Source organism: Hyla sarda, chromosome 2 (assembly GCF_029499605.1).
Source record: "Hyla sarda isolate aHylSar1 chromosome 2, aHylSar1.hap1, whole genome shotgun sequence".
Lineage (NCBI taxonomy): Eukaryota > Metazoa > Chordata > Amphibia > Anura > Hylidae > Hyla > Hyla sarda.
The window spans coordinates 376,788,446-376,802,269 of NC_079190.1; the positions used below are offsets into that span (position 1 = coordinate 376,788,446).

Sequence of the window (13,824 nt, forward strand, 5' to 3'; positions counted from 1 at the left end):
CCGAGAAGTTCGTGACGAATAGAATCACTGTAACTTCGCTCATCTCTAATATTCATTCATACATACATAGAAAATATTGGGAGAGTCTACTGTATATCATTCTATACATTTATTGTGATGTGTACAAAGTGTAATGTGGTGTGTCTGCATATATATATATATATCTCAATACATACAGACGCACACACATATTCATACATACATACACACGCAATCCTTTTACAAATCACAACGCATTGCTCTGGGGGGAAATAACAAACAACCCTGTCCCTTTAAGGCGTTCAGTGACTCAGCAGACAGTTAGAGTTTTGTCCCTCAGCGGCCGCCGTCGCTGGAGTGTGATCTGGAAGGTCGGGTGGCAGAGGTTACAGCTGCACCACGTGTGTGTGTGTGTGTGTGTGTGTGTGTGTTGAGCGGCCGGCTCTGTCCTTCCAGCAGCGCGATCCACCTCCAGCCCCAGCACAGAGGACATGGTGAGCAAGACGGAGGAGCCCGGCGTGCAGAGCCCCGCTGCCCCCGCACACAGCCCCGACAAGAGGCCCTGCTGCGGTAAGAGAGCGCTGCGGAGTGTGACTTCTAGGAGGCAGAGCATTACATAGAGGTCAGCGAGGGAGGATGCACATACTTCTGTGTGTACCTGTAGTGGGTGACACATACGACAGGAGGGGGCCATGCTGGAGTGACACTGGTGCCCTACAGACATCTGGCATAGTGTTTGGGGTTGACCATGTGGCAACCAGCAATTCCTATTGCATATCAAGTCTAATGTGTCCCATGACAGGTGACCTTGGTATTATGGTAGAAAATAGCCCAGAATATATACTACACTATGGTGATCTGTTAGGACTAATGTAGGGCTGTGTTCACACTGAGGTTTTTTCACTTTTCATTAGTAAACCCCTCCCATGACTAAGTCAATTCACCATTTAAAAACAAGAAAAAAAAAACTGCACCATGTTAACGCAGCCAAATGAGTGTTGTAGCTCTAGAGCTGTGGTTTTGCAAAACTACTATGCCCATGGCTGTCCGGGCATGCTGGGAGTTGTAGTTTTGCAAGAATGTATCTGTGCACGATCGCTACTGTCTCTAGCACTGATTGTGCAGTACAGCGTGACGGGCTAGCGGAGACTGATCAGTGTCACACTTTAGGTCAGTTCCTACGATTTACACTCATAGGGGAAGATTTATCAAAACCTGCACAGATCTGATTGGTTGCTATGGGCAACACAGCAACTTTTCCTCTGGACAGGTTTTGATGAATCTCCCCCATAGAGGTTCAAACCCCCGCCCGCCCTCCAGAACTGTGGACCTCCAGATGTGGCATAACTACAACTCCCAGCGTGCCCAGACAGCCAACGGCTGTCTGGGCTCGCTGGGAGTTGTAGTTTTGCACAAATGTATCGTGCGTGATTACTAGTGTCTGCTGCTCCGGTTACTGGTTGTGCAATCCAGCGTGACCTACAACCTGTGGCTCTCCAGCGGTTGCGAAACTACAACACCCATTATGTTCAGACAGCCAAAGGTTGAGAGTTCCTGCAGGTTGGGGAACACGGTCATATATATATATATATATATATATATATATATATATATATATATATGTAGATCATAAAACACTGTTCTGGATCCTACATGTAATAAGCGTCCTGGGATTGTATGGGCATGTGCTTGCCTAGCGACTTGATGCCCTTGGGAGCTGTGCTGCTGTAAGACATTTTCAATGCCCTTGTGTTCCCCGGGCCTGGTCTACTTGCCCTGTTAGCCCCCCCCTTGTGCCGGACTGTGCCTGTGATCGCATTGTAAACAGCGGCTCGTCCTTGATCTGTTGGGCCGGCAACACTGGAATGCTGCAGTGTCACACGCCTGAAATTCAGCTCTTCCTAGGGTGCTACTTGGGTATCAGCAAGTGCAATACGTGTCGGCTCTTAGTATTAAAATGTAAAGCCTTTTTTGGGGATGTCACATACTAGGTGACTACATACATTGACAAGGGATGAAACGTCACGGTTGTCCAGATATCAACTGTTTTGCTCCATTGAAATCCTCCTAGAGCAGTGGTCCCCAAACTGTGGACCTCCAGGTGTTGGCTGTCTGGGCATGCTGGGAGTTGTAGTTTTGCAACACCTGGAGGTCCACAGTTTGCAGACCACTGCTATAGAGGAGGCTTGTGTCGGCCATCACTAGTGTGTTCACCAGGGGATCACAGCACAGGAACTGTAGAAGGAATAATATTTGACATGATTCAGCTGTTCCTTCCGGGCCTGCAGGACGCATCATTTTGGTGCATTGTGGGTCCATGTGATTCCTGGTGTGTTCTCCACAATGTGTCTCCAAAGGTTTTTGGATTGTTCTCCATTTAGGTATTTCCTTATCTATCAGAATCTGATGGTCCTTGTTTATACAATGCTTTGATACATTGTATCGGTCGTAGGACTGGGCGGTATATAGGTTCATACCGAATACCGAAATTTTTGTGCTACACGATATGAATTTTAACCCATACCGCAATACCGGTTTGGCCCCTCGGGAATGAATCAGCCCAGCCCAGCACTGTCCCCCCCCCCATCAGGGAACTAATCCTATGTGACCTGCGAGCGCTGTTCTGCCCCCCCAATTAATTATTAGCCCAGCCCAGCCCTGTCCCCATCAGGGTACTACTCACATGTCACCCGCATGCGCTGCCCTCCTCGTCCTGTTTGTTGCGGCCACCGGCGCTGACGCTCTATACCAGTGGTCTCCAACCTGCGGACCTCCAGATGTTGCAAAACTACAACTCCCAGCATGCCCGGACAGACGTTGGCTGTCCGGGCATGCTGGGATTTGTAGTTTTACAACATCTGGAGGTCCGCAGGTTGGAGACCACTGCTCTATAATGTGTGGTATCCCTATGCCCGGGCTGCAAAAAATAAACAAAAAAAAACTTTAACTCACCTCCCGTTGGTCCGGTACAGGCCTCACTTGTTTCCTGGGGACGGGAACGTCGGACAGCCGTCAGCCTATCACCGACCGCAGCGATGTTCTGCCTCGGCCGGTGAGGTTGAGCCCACTGTCATGTAAGAAGCCGGCTCAGCCTATCACCTATCAGTGGGCTCAGCCTACCACCAGCTGAGGCGGAACATCGCTGCGGCTGGTGATAGGCTGACGGCTGTCCGACGTTCCCCTCCCCAGCGTAAGGCCGACGTAGGTGCGTTAAAGTTTATTTTGTTTACCTTTTGCAGCCCGGGCATAGGGATACCACACAGTATAGAGTGTCAGCGCGGCCGCAACAAACAGGACGAGGAGGGCAGCGCATGCGGGTGACGTAGGTGAGTAGTACCCCAATGGGGATGTGCGCTGATAAGTAATATGGGGAGGGGGGCTAGGAAATACCGTTATATACCGTGGAACCGCCAAAAGTTTAAAAAATACTGTGATACACACATTTGGTCATACCGCCCAGCCCTAATCGGTCGTTTATTTGTAGATGGAGCACTACCTTTTGTTTATGGACCTTTTCTTCATTGCCTCGACCAGTCATTTGACTGTTAAAGCGTCAGACACAGATGGACATCACACCGACTAAAAAATATCCGTATGTATTATAAAGGGTGATACAAAAAGGATGGTACAGAACGATGGCCTTCGTATTCATCGCTGAGAGAACACAACACAAATTTCTTAACAGGAAAAGACACACGATCCAAGTGTTTATATACTACAAGTGTTCAAAGTGATTTCCATTGGTGACACGGCAGATGTCTTGGCGGTAGTCCAGTTGAGTGCCATTATAAATTCAGATATGGACTCCACTGTTTCTGTGATGCATTCATATTTTAGTCCTTGATGTAGCCCCATACCGAGACGTCACAGGGTGTTAGATCTTGCAGTCAAGAAGGCCAGCGCAACATTGAATCGGTGCCGGCTTGGCCAATCCAAAGTTTTGGTTGAGTTTCATTCAGATATTGGTGAACATCCATGCAAAAAATGTGGAGGGGCCCCATCCTGCTGATAGATCTGCCAAATGTAGTCTATCGGTGGTATAAGCCATTCCTTGTCCAGGTGGTAGTGGCGAGTTACAGTGTCCTTGGCAAAAAAGAATGGACCCTAGACTTTGCACCTACTCATTGCACAGAACACGTTTCTTTGAAGTCTCTCATGTGATCAGTAAGGGCACATGGTTTTTCTAACATCGGGGCAATTGACTTTTTTTACTGAGATTAAAGATGGTCGCTGTACACCGGTTCAATGCAAAAGTTGTGCCATTTTGGTTTGTTGGCTGGCTCCTGAAGATGTAATCTGTTAAATTCACACTGCCGCTGTTCTCTGACCCGTTTTTGGTCTGTTCAGCTTTTCCTTTTTTTTTTTTTTTTTGTACGGAACGGACCCACCCAGAATGGCTTGGAGCACAACTGTTAGGGGCATAACTATAAGGCATGCAGAGGTAGCAGTCGCATTGGGGCCCTGGTGCCTAAGGTGGTCCAGAAGCACACCTTCTCTATGAGAGACCAGTATTATAATTGGCACATGGGGCCCTGTTGCAGATTTTGCAATGGGGTCTAGAAGCTACACGTTATGACTCTGACGACTGTCATATTGTATCTGGCGCCTGTACCATCTAGTCCATACTAAGCTTATACATGGGTCGAATCCTGTTCACTGTCTTCAGGCAGCCTGGACTTTGCCCATGACATAAGCACTAAGTGGTTTCCAATTGCTTAACCCGAAATGCAGTTTCTATGTTGAGCACATTTATCAAATCTGTCACAACAGACCTCGTTCTTGTAAATTCCGACACATACAAAGCTTTTTTGTTGCTATAATGTCACAATTATATGTCACACTATGCAGTGTATGTCACATTTTGGCTATTGAAAATGAAAGCTGATGTGCTGTGATTTACTGCCGATGTCACTTTAACCACAGGTCTCCATTTTTGCTCCATCCTTTGTATCACCCTGTGTTATACATCAGAGTCGTGTCCTTAGGTAGCAGTAAGGGGATTCTAAGGGGGTTGTATACCTTTATTCATGTGGAAGTTGTGTTTTGCCAAATAAAGGATCCAGTTCACGGGGATTCAGGAAAATCTTTCCCAAAGGTATTCTTAGGCCGGTTTCAGCCTTACGGTGCAGCTGGCAATAGGATTCCTCTGCACAGTGCACACTGCAGAGTTTTTCGAGGCGGACTTCCTGCCCTGAAAATCCCCTTGAAATATTCAGCCAGAACATTGAAAACATTCAATGTTGTGGTTGAACTTCGCTCCGCATACATTGCTGTCTATGGGGATGGCAATGTATGCGCAGTTGGCACTGCCCGCACTTGGAATCTTTATGATTATCGATTACGTAGTGTGAAACGGGCCTTACTGTTCTATGACCCTATTGGACCCTACATATATGGAAATAACATATCAAATTTTATTAATACATAAATGAAAAAATTACTTACCGTATATCCAAAATCATTTAAAAGAACATGATGAATATGTAAACAGATACAACTCTGTAGCACAAAGGCAAAAAAGGAGGTCTGGTTTCTCTTTACTTGGTAATTACCCTTTGTACACTTTATTATTTGGCTCCTTGCTTTTGGTATTTCACATATTCTTGGGAACTACTTAGTCTACACTTGTTGATTTGATACTGCTTTGGGTTTTTACTTCTCCCAGGCTCACTTTTTGTATTAATTTGGGCTTTTTTTTTTTTTTTTTATGTGGTTCCTTTCTTACACTCTTTTCTATATAGCTATACCGCAGTGAAGCACTTTGAGCCTACACCAGACCTAACTTTTTTGTCTTTGTGCTATAAAGTTGTATCTGTTTACATATTTATCATGTTCTTTTAAATGATTTTAGATGTATGTAATTTTTGCATTTATGTATTAATAAAATTTGATATGTTTTGATACATTTTGATCTCCATACGCTTTTTTTTTTTTCTTGGTGTATCATTTTGATGACTTTAGTGCAATATACGGACATACCCAAACAACCCCTTTACATCCTTACTGAAGTCTGATCTATAAGGCTAGGTTCACACTACGGAATCTCCGGACAGAATCTCAGCGCCGACTGAATCTGTCCACACAGACACTGCAGTCTCCAATAGACTGCAATGTGTTCCACAAGTATTTCCGCCTGAAGAATGAACAACGCCATTCTTCAGGCGGAAATTTCCAAGCGGATTTACCGTTCACAAATTCCAAAGTGTGAATTTGTGAATGTAAACCCATTCACTACACTATATATTTTAGCAAGCGGAATTTCTGCCTGCAATTTCAAAGCGGAATTGCAGGCGGAAATTCCGTAGTGTGAACCTAGCCTAAGAAAAACATGCAGAGCACAGATTGATGGACTATATTGTAAAGCAGTGCCCCACCCCCTCAAAAAAAACTGTGGATCTACAGCTGTTGCAAAACCACAACTCCCAGCATCTTCAACTCCCAGTTTTTGTTGGACGGGCATGCTGGGAGTTGTAGTTTTGCAACACTTGGAGGCACACTGGTTTATAGGACATGATGAGGGAGATTTATCAAAACCTGTGCAGAGGAAGAGTGGTGCAGTTGCCCATAGCAACCTATCAGATTGTTTCTTTCATTTTCCACAGGCCTCTTTAGAGACCTGTGGAAAATGAAAGAAGCGATCTGATTGGTTGCTATGGGCAACTGCACCACTCTTCCTCTGCACAGGTTTTGATAAATCTCCCCCGATATGATCTGATGAGGACTTTAGTCCTGTCAGTCATTTATAGTATCATGTAAACAGTCTTGGCGGGCAATAGTAGTGTCTAGGACCGCCATAGCTGTTGTTTGCGGTGGAGGTGACAGTCAGGAGAGCATTATAGGAACACGCACTACACCGCTACCCCCAGCGTGTTTGTGGTATCTGCTTCCAGTGCTTTAATCAAGGTCACCTTCATTCGACCAAACCATTTTTTCCACACTATTAGGGGCGCAGTGCGGATATACTTAACGGCATTTCTGAGCGCTGATGCCATTAGCTATTGGCTACTGTCTTTATATGAATTAATGGAAGCGTTCGCTTGATATATAATCCTACTCCATCCTAGAGCATTGCATAACATACGCCGGAAATAGATTTATGTAAATCATGACAAACCCCCCTCCCGTCGGGCGCAGGGTACTTGGTAGCGCTCTATAAACCCGGAAGTGATTGCGCGCCATGCTGAGGCTGAGTGGAAATAGGAAGTGAACGCTAGGTGACGGAGCCGGACATAGAGGACTCTAAGATTAACTCTTTTTGTACCGGAGCGAGACGCCTATTTGTGACTTCTCCATCATTGGCGTTTAGTATAGGATAGTAAATGGTTCACAAGGGCTAATCCAGTGTTTCCCAACCAGTGTGCCTCCAGCTGTTGTAAAACTGCAACTCCCAGCATGCCCGGACAGCCAAAGGCTGTCCGGGCATGCTGGGAGTTGTAGTTTTGCAACAGCTGGAGGCACCCTGGTTGGGAAACACTGATGTAATCTTTATCCATTCCTCAATAACTTCTGATCTCAAAGGAACAGACCTGAAATCTACAGGATATAGTTCACACAGACACATTAGTTCTCTGACACTAAATCCATGTTGGGTGTCCTGGACTTTTGCAATACGGTTCCCGTATCCGGTTTCAGTGAAAAAAAAAAAACGTATGGAACCGTATTGCAAACCGTATGGATAGAGATTTAATATAAAATCGTATGCCAACTGTAGCGTCCGGTTGTGTACGTTTTGAATCATTATCAGTCTTTTTCCCCGTACACAAAACCGTAGTCTACTGCGGTTTTACGTCCGGGGGAAAAACCGGATCCAACCCGTATCGTTTTTTTTTGTTTTTTTTTTTAAATGGTGGTCTATGGGAACCGTACTGAACCGTATGTGCGTACGGTTCCATCCGGTTTGCACAATACGGTTTTGCAGTTTGCACATGCGCAGTGCACACCAAAAGTTCTTCCCACAAATAGGACAAGAATAACTTTATTTAATTAAGGACAAACATAAAACCGTATCCGTTTTTCCCCCCGAAAAAACATTAAACCATATGCAACCGGACATCTGTTTTCAAACCTTATACAGTTTAAAACCGTACAGAGGTCTATATGGTTGTACACGGTTCGGTCCGGTTTTGAGACATACGTTTATTTTTTTTTATTTTATTTTTTTTACAAAAAAAAAACTGATACGGGAACCGTATTGCAAAAACGAGATGTGAATACAGCCTTAGTCCCAATGAATGGGTCTATCTGCATCCAGACCCTCAGGCAGGTTTTTGTTGCAGATTCCTGGGGTTACACGGCAACTATGGCAGCAACTTCCATCACATGGCCAAATATCGCAATATAGATGTTTGCAACGCAGCTAATGGGAGTAAATGTGCTGTTTCTGTAAGACTATGTTCACACTTATTCTATACATACATGTCACACTTATACTACTAATATATGTGGCCAAACAAGACCAATTTGGCCTGATGTTGCGTACATTTTTATTGTATACGCTTTGGTACGTTTGTATGTGTCTTAAGCGTATACGCTTTTTATAAAAAATCAAAAAGGCACATATTTTTAACATACCGTTGTCACTAACATACTTATATGGAGAAAAGATGTATACGTTCATAAACAATTTTTTTTATTTTGTCAAACAGAAAAGCGTGGTGTGCAGAACTTTTCTATAGCACACACAAGAAATGAAGTAAATCATGCAGGGGGAAAAAACTCAGCCAACAGTGACATACTGTTGATTACATTGGCATAATGGAAGTCTATGGGTATGCAGCAGCATGCATTTAGGTACTGTTTAGGGTAGGTTCACATCTGGACCATACACATACGACTGACCTATAACACAAACGTATGTACCAAAACAAAACCAATTCTGTTCAGGGATGCGTACGTTTTTATTATATACACATATATTTTTTTAATATGTAAAATTGTAAAACCAGCAACAAAAAAACAGATGTGTTTTTAAACGTATATATACGTATACCTATAGCACACCATATGTCATTAATATAAAAGAATGTGTGTTTTACATCTGATTTGTATTTTGTGGTACAGAAAAGCATAGTATGCAGAGCTTTTCCATACCCCCAAAAAATAGAAGTCATACAGAGGGCAAAACCTACTCTTAAAGGCGTACTCTGCCCCTAGACATCTTATCCCCTATCCAAATGATAGGGGATAAGATGTCCGATTGCGGGGCTCCATGCAGCTCCCATCTTTAGCGGCAGCACCCTCCTTTAGCGGCTTCCGGAACCGCTGAAGGTCCTCAGGCTGAGTCTATCTTGACCATGAGGATGGAGCATAGTGATGGCACAGCTCCGCCCCCTCCCATAGGCTTGCACTGAGGGGGCAGAGTGTGACGTCACTTTGCTTCGTCCCCGTGATCGCCAGTAATTAGACCCGGAGTGAACACGCTCTGGGGACTGATTCTAATGGGGTGCGGCGTGGAAGATCACGGGGGTCCCCAGCGGATAGGGGATAAGATGTCTTAGCGCCGGAGTACCCCTTTAACTATGTTAGCATAATGAAAGTCTGTGGGGGAGATTTATTAAAACCTGTTCAGAGGAAAAGTTGCTGAGTTGCCCATAGCAACTAGAGATGAGCGAAGTTACAGTAATTTTGATTTGTCACAAACTTCTCGGCTCGGCGTTTGCTTACTTTAGCCTGCATAAAATAGTTCTGCTTTCAGGTGCTTCGGTGGGCTGGAAAAGGTGGAGACCCTCCTAGGACTGTATCCACCTTTTGCAGCCCACGGGATCACCTGAAGGCTGAACTCATTTATGCAGGCTAAAGTCAGCAACTGCCGAGCCGAGAAGTCCGTGACAAATCGAATTACTGTAACTTCGCTCATCTCTAATAGCAACCAATCAGATCGCCTCTTTCATTTTTGAAAAGGCCTCTGAAAAACAAAGGAAAAAAACAAACATCTGATGGGCAGCTCAGCAACTTTTCCTCTAGACAGGTTTTGACAATTCTCCCCTATGAGGATACTACAGCATACTTTTAGGGTACATTTACATCTGTACCACACACAAATGTATTTATTTATTTTTGTACAGTACAGAAAGGTGTAGTATGCACCACAAAAATATTGTTGCCAAAAGGGACATACTTTTGACTACATTAGGATAATTGAAGTCTATGGGTGTACCACAGCTAGTGTATCTCCCGGCATACTGCTGTGGGGTAGATGCGAACCAGACCTGACAATTAATAGAGAACCCAGATTACAACTTCTTGTGACCTCCAGGTTGTTGCAGGTTGTGATTTGACCACATTAGCTGTGATGCAGGGAGTGCAACGCTGCGATCTGTGGCCATGCGATGTGTTCTGCTGCCTAATGTAGTCGTAGGCTTATAGGGGATATCCACATCTGTATATTTACCGTATTTTTGGCCGTATAAGACGCACTTTTTCTTCCCCAAAACTGGGGGGAAAAGGTCGGTGCGTCTTATACGGCGAATACACCCCTATCGCGGCGGTCCCTGCGGCCACCAACGGCCGGGACCCGTGGCTAATACAGGACATCACCGATCGCGGTGATGCCCTGTATTAACCCTTCAGACGCGGCGATCAAAGCAGACTGCCGCGTCTGAAGGGAAAGTGACACTAACCCGGCTGTTCATTCGGGCTGTTCGGGACCGCCGCGATTTCACCGCGGCGGTCCCGAACAGCCCAACTGAATAGTCGGGTTAGTGCTTACAGGACTCCGGGAGGGACCTTACCTGCCTCCTCAGTGTCTTCTCCGTTCGGGGATCCCCTGTATGGCCGGCGCTCTCCTTCCTCGTTGTTGCGTACGTGCGTCGGCGTGCGTAACGACGTGATGGCGGCGACGGAGAGCGAGGATACCCGGCCGGCAGCAGAGACGTTCCGGAGCGACGGGGACACGGCGACAGCGATGGAGCGACATCCAGGGCAGCGGTGACGGGTCCGGAGCGGCGGGGACATGTGAGTATTACCTCCTATGCAGTGGTCTTCAATCTGCGGACCTCCCGATGTTGCAAAACTACAACTCCCAGCATGCCCAGACAGCCAACGGCTGTCCGGGCATGCTGGGAGTTGTAGTTTTGCAACATCGGGAGGTCCGCAGGTTGCAAAATCTTTATTTTTTTAGATTTTGCACCTATAAATTGGGTGCGTCTTATACGCCGGTGCGTCCTATAGGGCGAAAAATACGGTAAGTCATATCCACAGGATATTCCATAAATGTCTGATAGTTGCAGGACCCACCTCTGGGACCTCACGATCAATGGCCCGCTCTGGCTTGCTTGCAGCCGCTGAAGGTGGTCAGGAAGTTGTAAACAGACAAATGGGCTGTTTTACACAGTTTACATAACTCCCATAGAGGTTAAAGGGGTACTCCGAGTCCGGAGCAGAACATTGTAAAACATTTTATCCCGTATCCACAGGATCATGGAGGGTCCGACCGCTGGGACCCCCTGCAATCTCCTGCCTGGCCTCCACTCTGTGCACGGATTATCGTTGACTACGACACAAAGCAGTGGTCGACACATCCCTACATGTATCTCTATGGGATAGCCGGAGATACTGTTTGTGTAACTCTTTATTGGGCATTGTGTACAGAATGTAGCACTGTCAGCTACACTGCTTCCACAGATCACAAGTTACAGAAGCTGCTTAGTTGCCGGTGCTCTGTTTTTTTGTGCAGCCACCCTGAACAATAAAGCGGTTATCCACAATTACCCCCTATCCACAGGGAATTTCTGGGGGGGGTCCAACCTTTGAGACCCTCCACAATCTCCTGAACGGACCCCCTGCTCACAAGTCTGCTGCTTCCTGGTTCCTGCAGGCCATATCTAACACATAAAAGATACATGAACTTTGCTAAAAGAGGGACCCTGAATCTCATTGTAACAAATAGTGTGGACGAAAGTGGAGAGGTTTCCATAGCAACTAATGAGATCATTGTTTTTCCAGTGTAAGTTAGAATATTAAAACACCTTCATTATGGTTTGTTCTAATGTCCAAAAAAAGCTGCATTTAGGCCCCAAAAATGAATGTGGTGGGTATTAACAACATACATTACAGTGCTGAAAATCAACATAGGTTGCTGCAGAAATTCAAATAGTTTTTTGTTTTTTTTTTGTTTTAATTGCATTCACCCTGTTAAATAGTTTTTGTTTTTTTAGGACCCCCACAGGGTCCTGGTGATATTGACTTATGGTTTAGTGCAACACAAAAAATGATAATAAAGAATAAAGTGTCTGCGGTGGGCAGTGGCCATCAGGTACTCTTTCAGCCCCCTGTATTTTGAGACCTTCCTATAATATCCAAAAATGACTTTTCAGCAATTTGTCATCCAGTAGCTCTTTCCTGTGGGACTGAAGCAGACAGGCTAGCCTTCATTCCCTTTACACATAAGTGATCCTTGGGGACCCATGACCTTGTGGAGTAGAGTTAAGATCTGTGAAAACCCTGCAGATTGCAAGTGCTGATTTTTAAACACAGATCGAATTAGTTTTTAAAAGGCCTCTGGAAAAATGAATGAAGCGATTGGATTGGTTACTATGGGCAACTGCACCACTTTTTCTCTACACAGCATTTCATGAATCTTTCCCATTATTTTCTCTTTAATTTGCATAATCTGCATTTAAGATGGCCTCTGTGGATAGATTTAATGTCCATATTATGGCCACACTCCTGGCCCAATTGATGGTTTATTTGCCCAAAATGACAGCTAAACCCTTTAAAGTGTCCCTGTCATTGTTAAAACCTTTTTACAATGACCTGTCAGAAGTTTAGATCGGTCAGGATATCTGTGTTGAGACCCCCAACCATTCACCAGAATGAGCGAGGACGAGTGTGTGCTTCAGTGAATCACTCCACTGAACAGAGATTTCTCCTTCTTGCTCATTGTTTTGGTCATGGAGCTCCCATTACTGAGACCATGACTGATCAAAACTTTTGACAAGTCTCTGTGACGTGTTAAAATATATATATTTTTTCTTTAATTGCAAGTATACTTCAAGGAAGCACCCCGTTTTTGTCTATATCATGCACACTTGCCATCACTAGACCTACAGTGCCATTTGTTTCATTCCAGCACAGCTGCATCTGATAATCCTTACTGTAACATGGTCATGTGACCACCAGTCTGATCCACAGTAAATCGCAATGATGAATGAACTACAGAATCCCTCTTAGCTGCTCACATACCCCTCCCAGTTCCATTTGTATACTGTTGCTGTAGATATCTGTATGGGATCAGAGTATAGTAGTTTTACACCTTCACTGAAGCTTTGTTCACACTTTACATTTTTTCTGTGTTTTTTGTACTTTTTTTATTTTATGGGATTTTTTTCTGTAATTGCAGGAAAATGGCACTGTTTTACTGTGATTGCACAAATTGCTATAAAAAATGAGGTTAAAAAGCTAAAAAAATGTAACATGTGAACATAGTCTGAAGGCTTCAAATTAAAGGGGTAGTCCAGTGGTGAAAAACGTATCCCCTATCCTAAGGATAGGAGATAAGTTTGAGATCACGGGGGGTCCGACCGTTGGGGCCCCCTGCGATCTCTCTGTACGGGGTCCCGGCTCTCCGGCCAGACAGCGATTGGCGACCACCGCTGGAAGAGGCAGCCGACACGCCCCCTCAATACATCACTATGACAGAGCCGGAGATTGCCGAAGGCTTCGTGCGGTGGTCGACACGCCCCCTTCCCGCGGGCTGTCGGGGCCTCGTACAGGAGATCGCAGGGGGGCCCCAGCGGTCGGGCCCCCCCGCGATCTGCAACTTATCCCCTATCCTTAGGAAAGGGGATAAGTTGTTCACCACTGGACTACTTCTTTAAATACCTCAGTTGTAATTATGGGTCAAGC

At 45.2% G+C, this 13,824-nt stretch overlaps 1 protein-coding gene across 1 annotated transcript in view; it reads left to right on the plus strand.

Moving 5' to 3' along the window:
* Window positions 1–336: 336 nt before the first annotated feature.
* Window positions 337–13,824, plus strand: part of CLUH (clustered mitochondria homolog) — a 92,144-nt gene continuing 78,656 nt past the window's right edge. Inside the window, exon 1 of the mRNA XM_056558454.1 lies at window positions 337–549. Coding sequence (XP_056414429.1) covers window positions 471–549 — 79 coding nt within the window. The 5' untranslated portion in view covers window positions 337–470. The remainder of the gene's footprint in view (window positions 550–13,824) is intronic.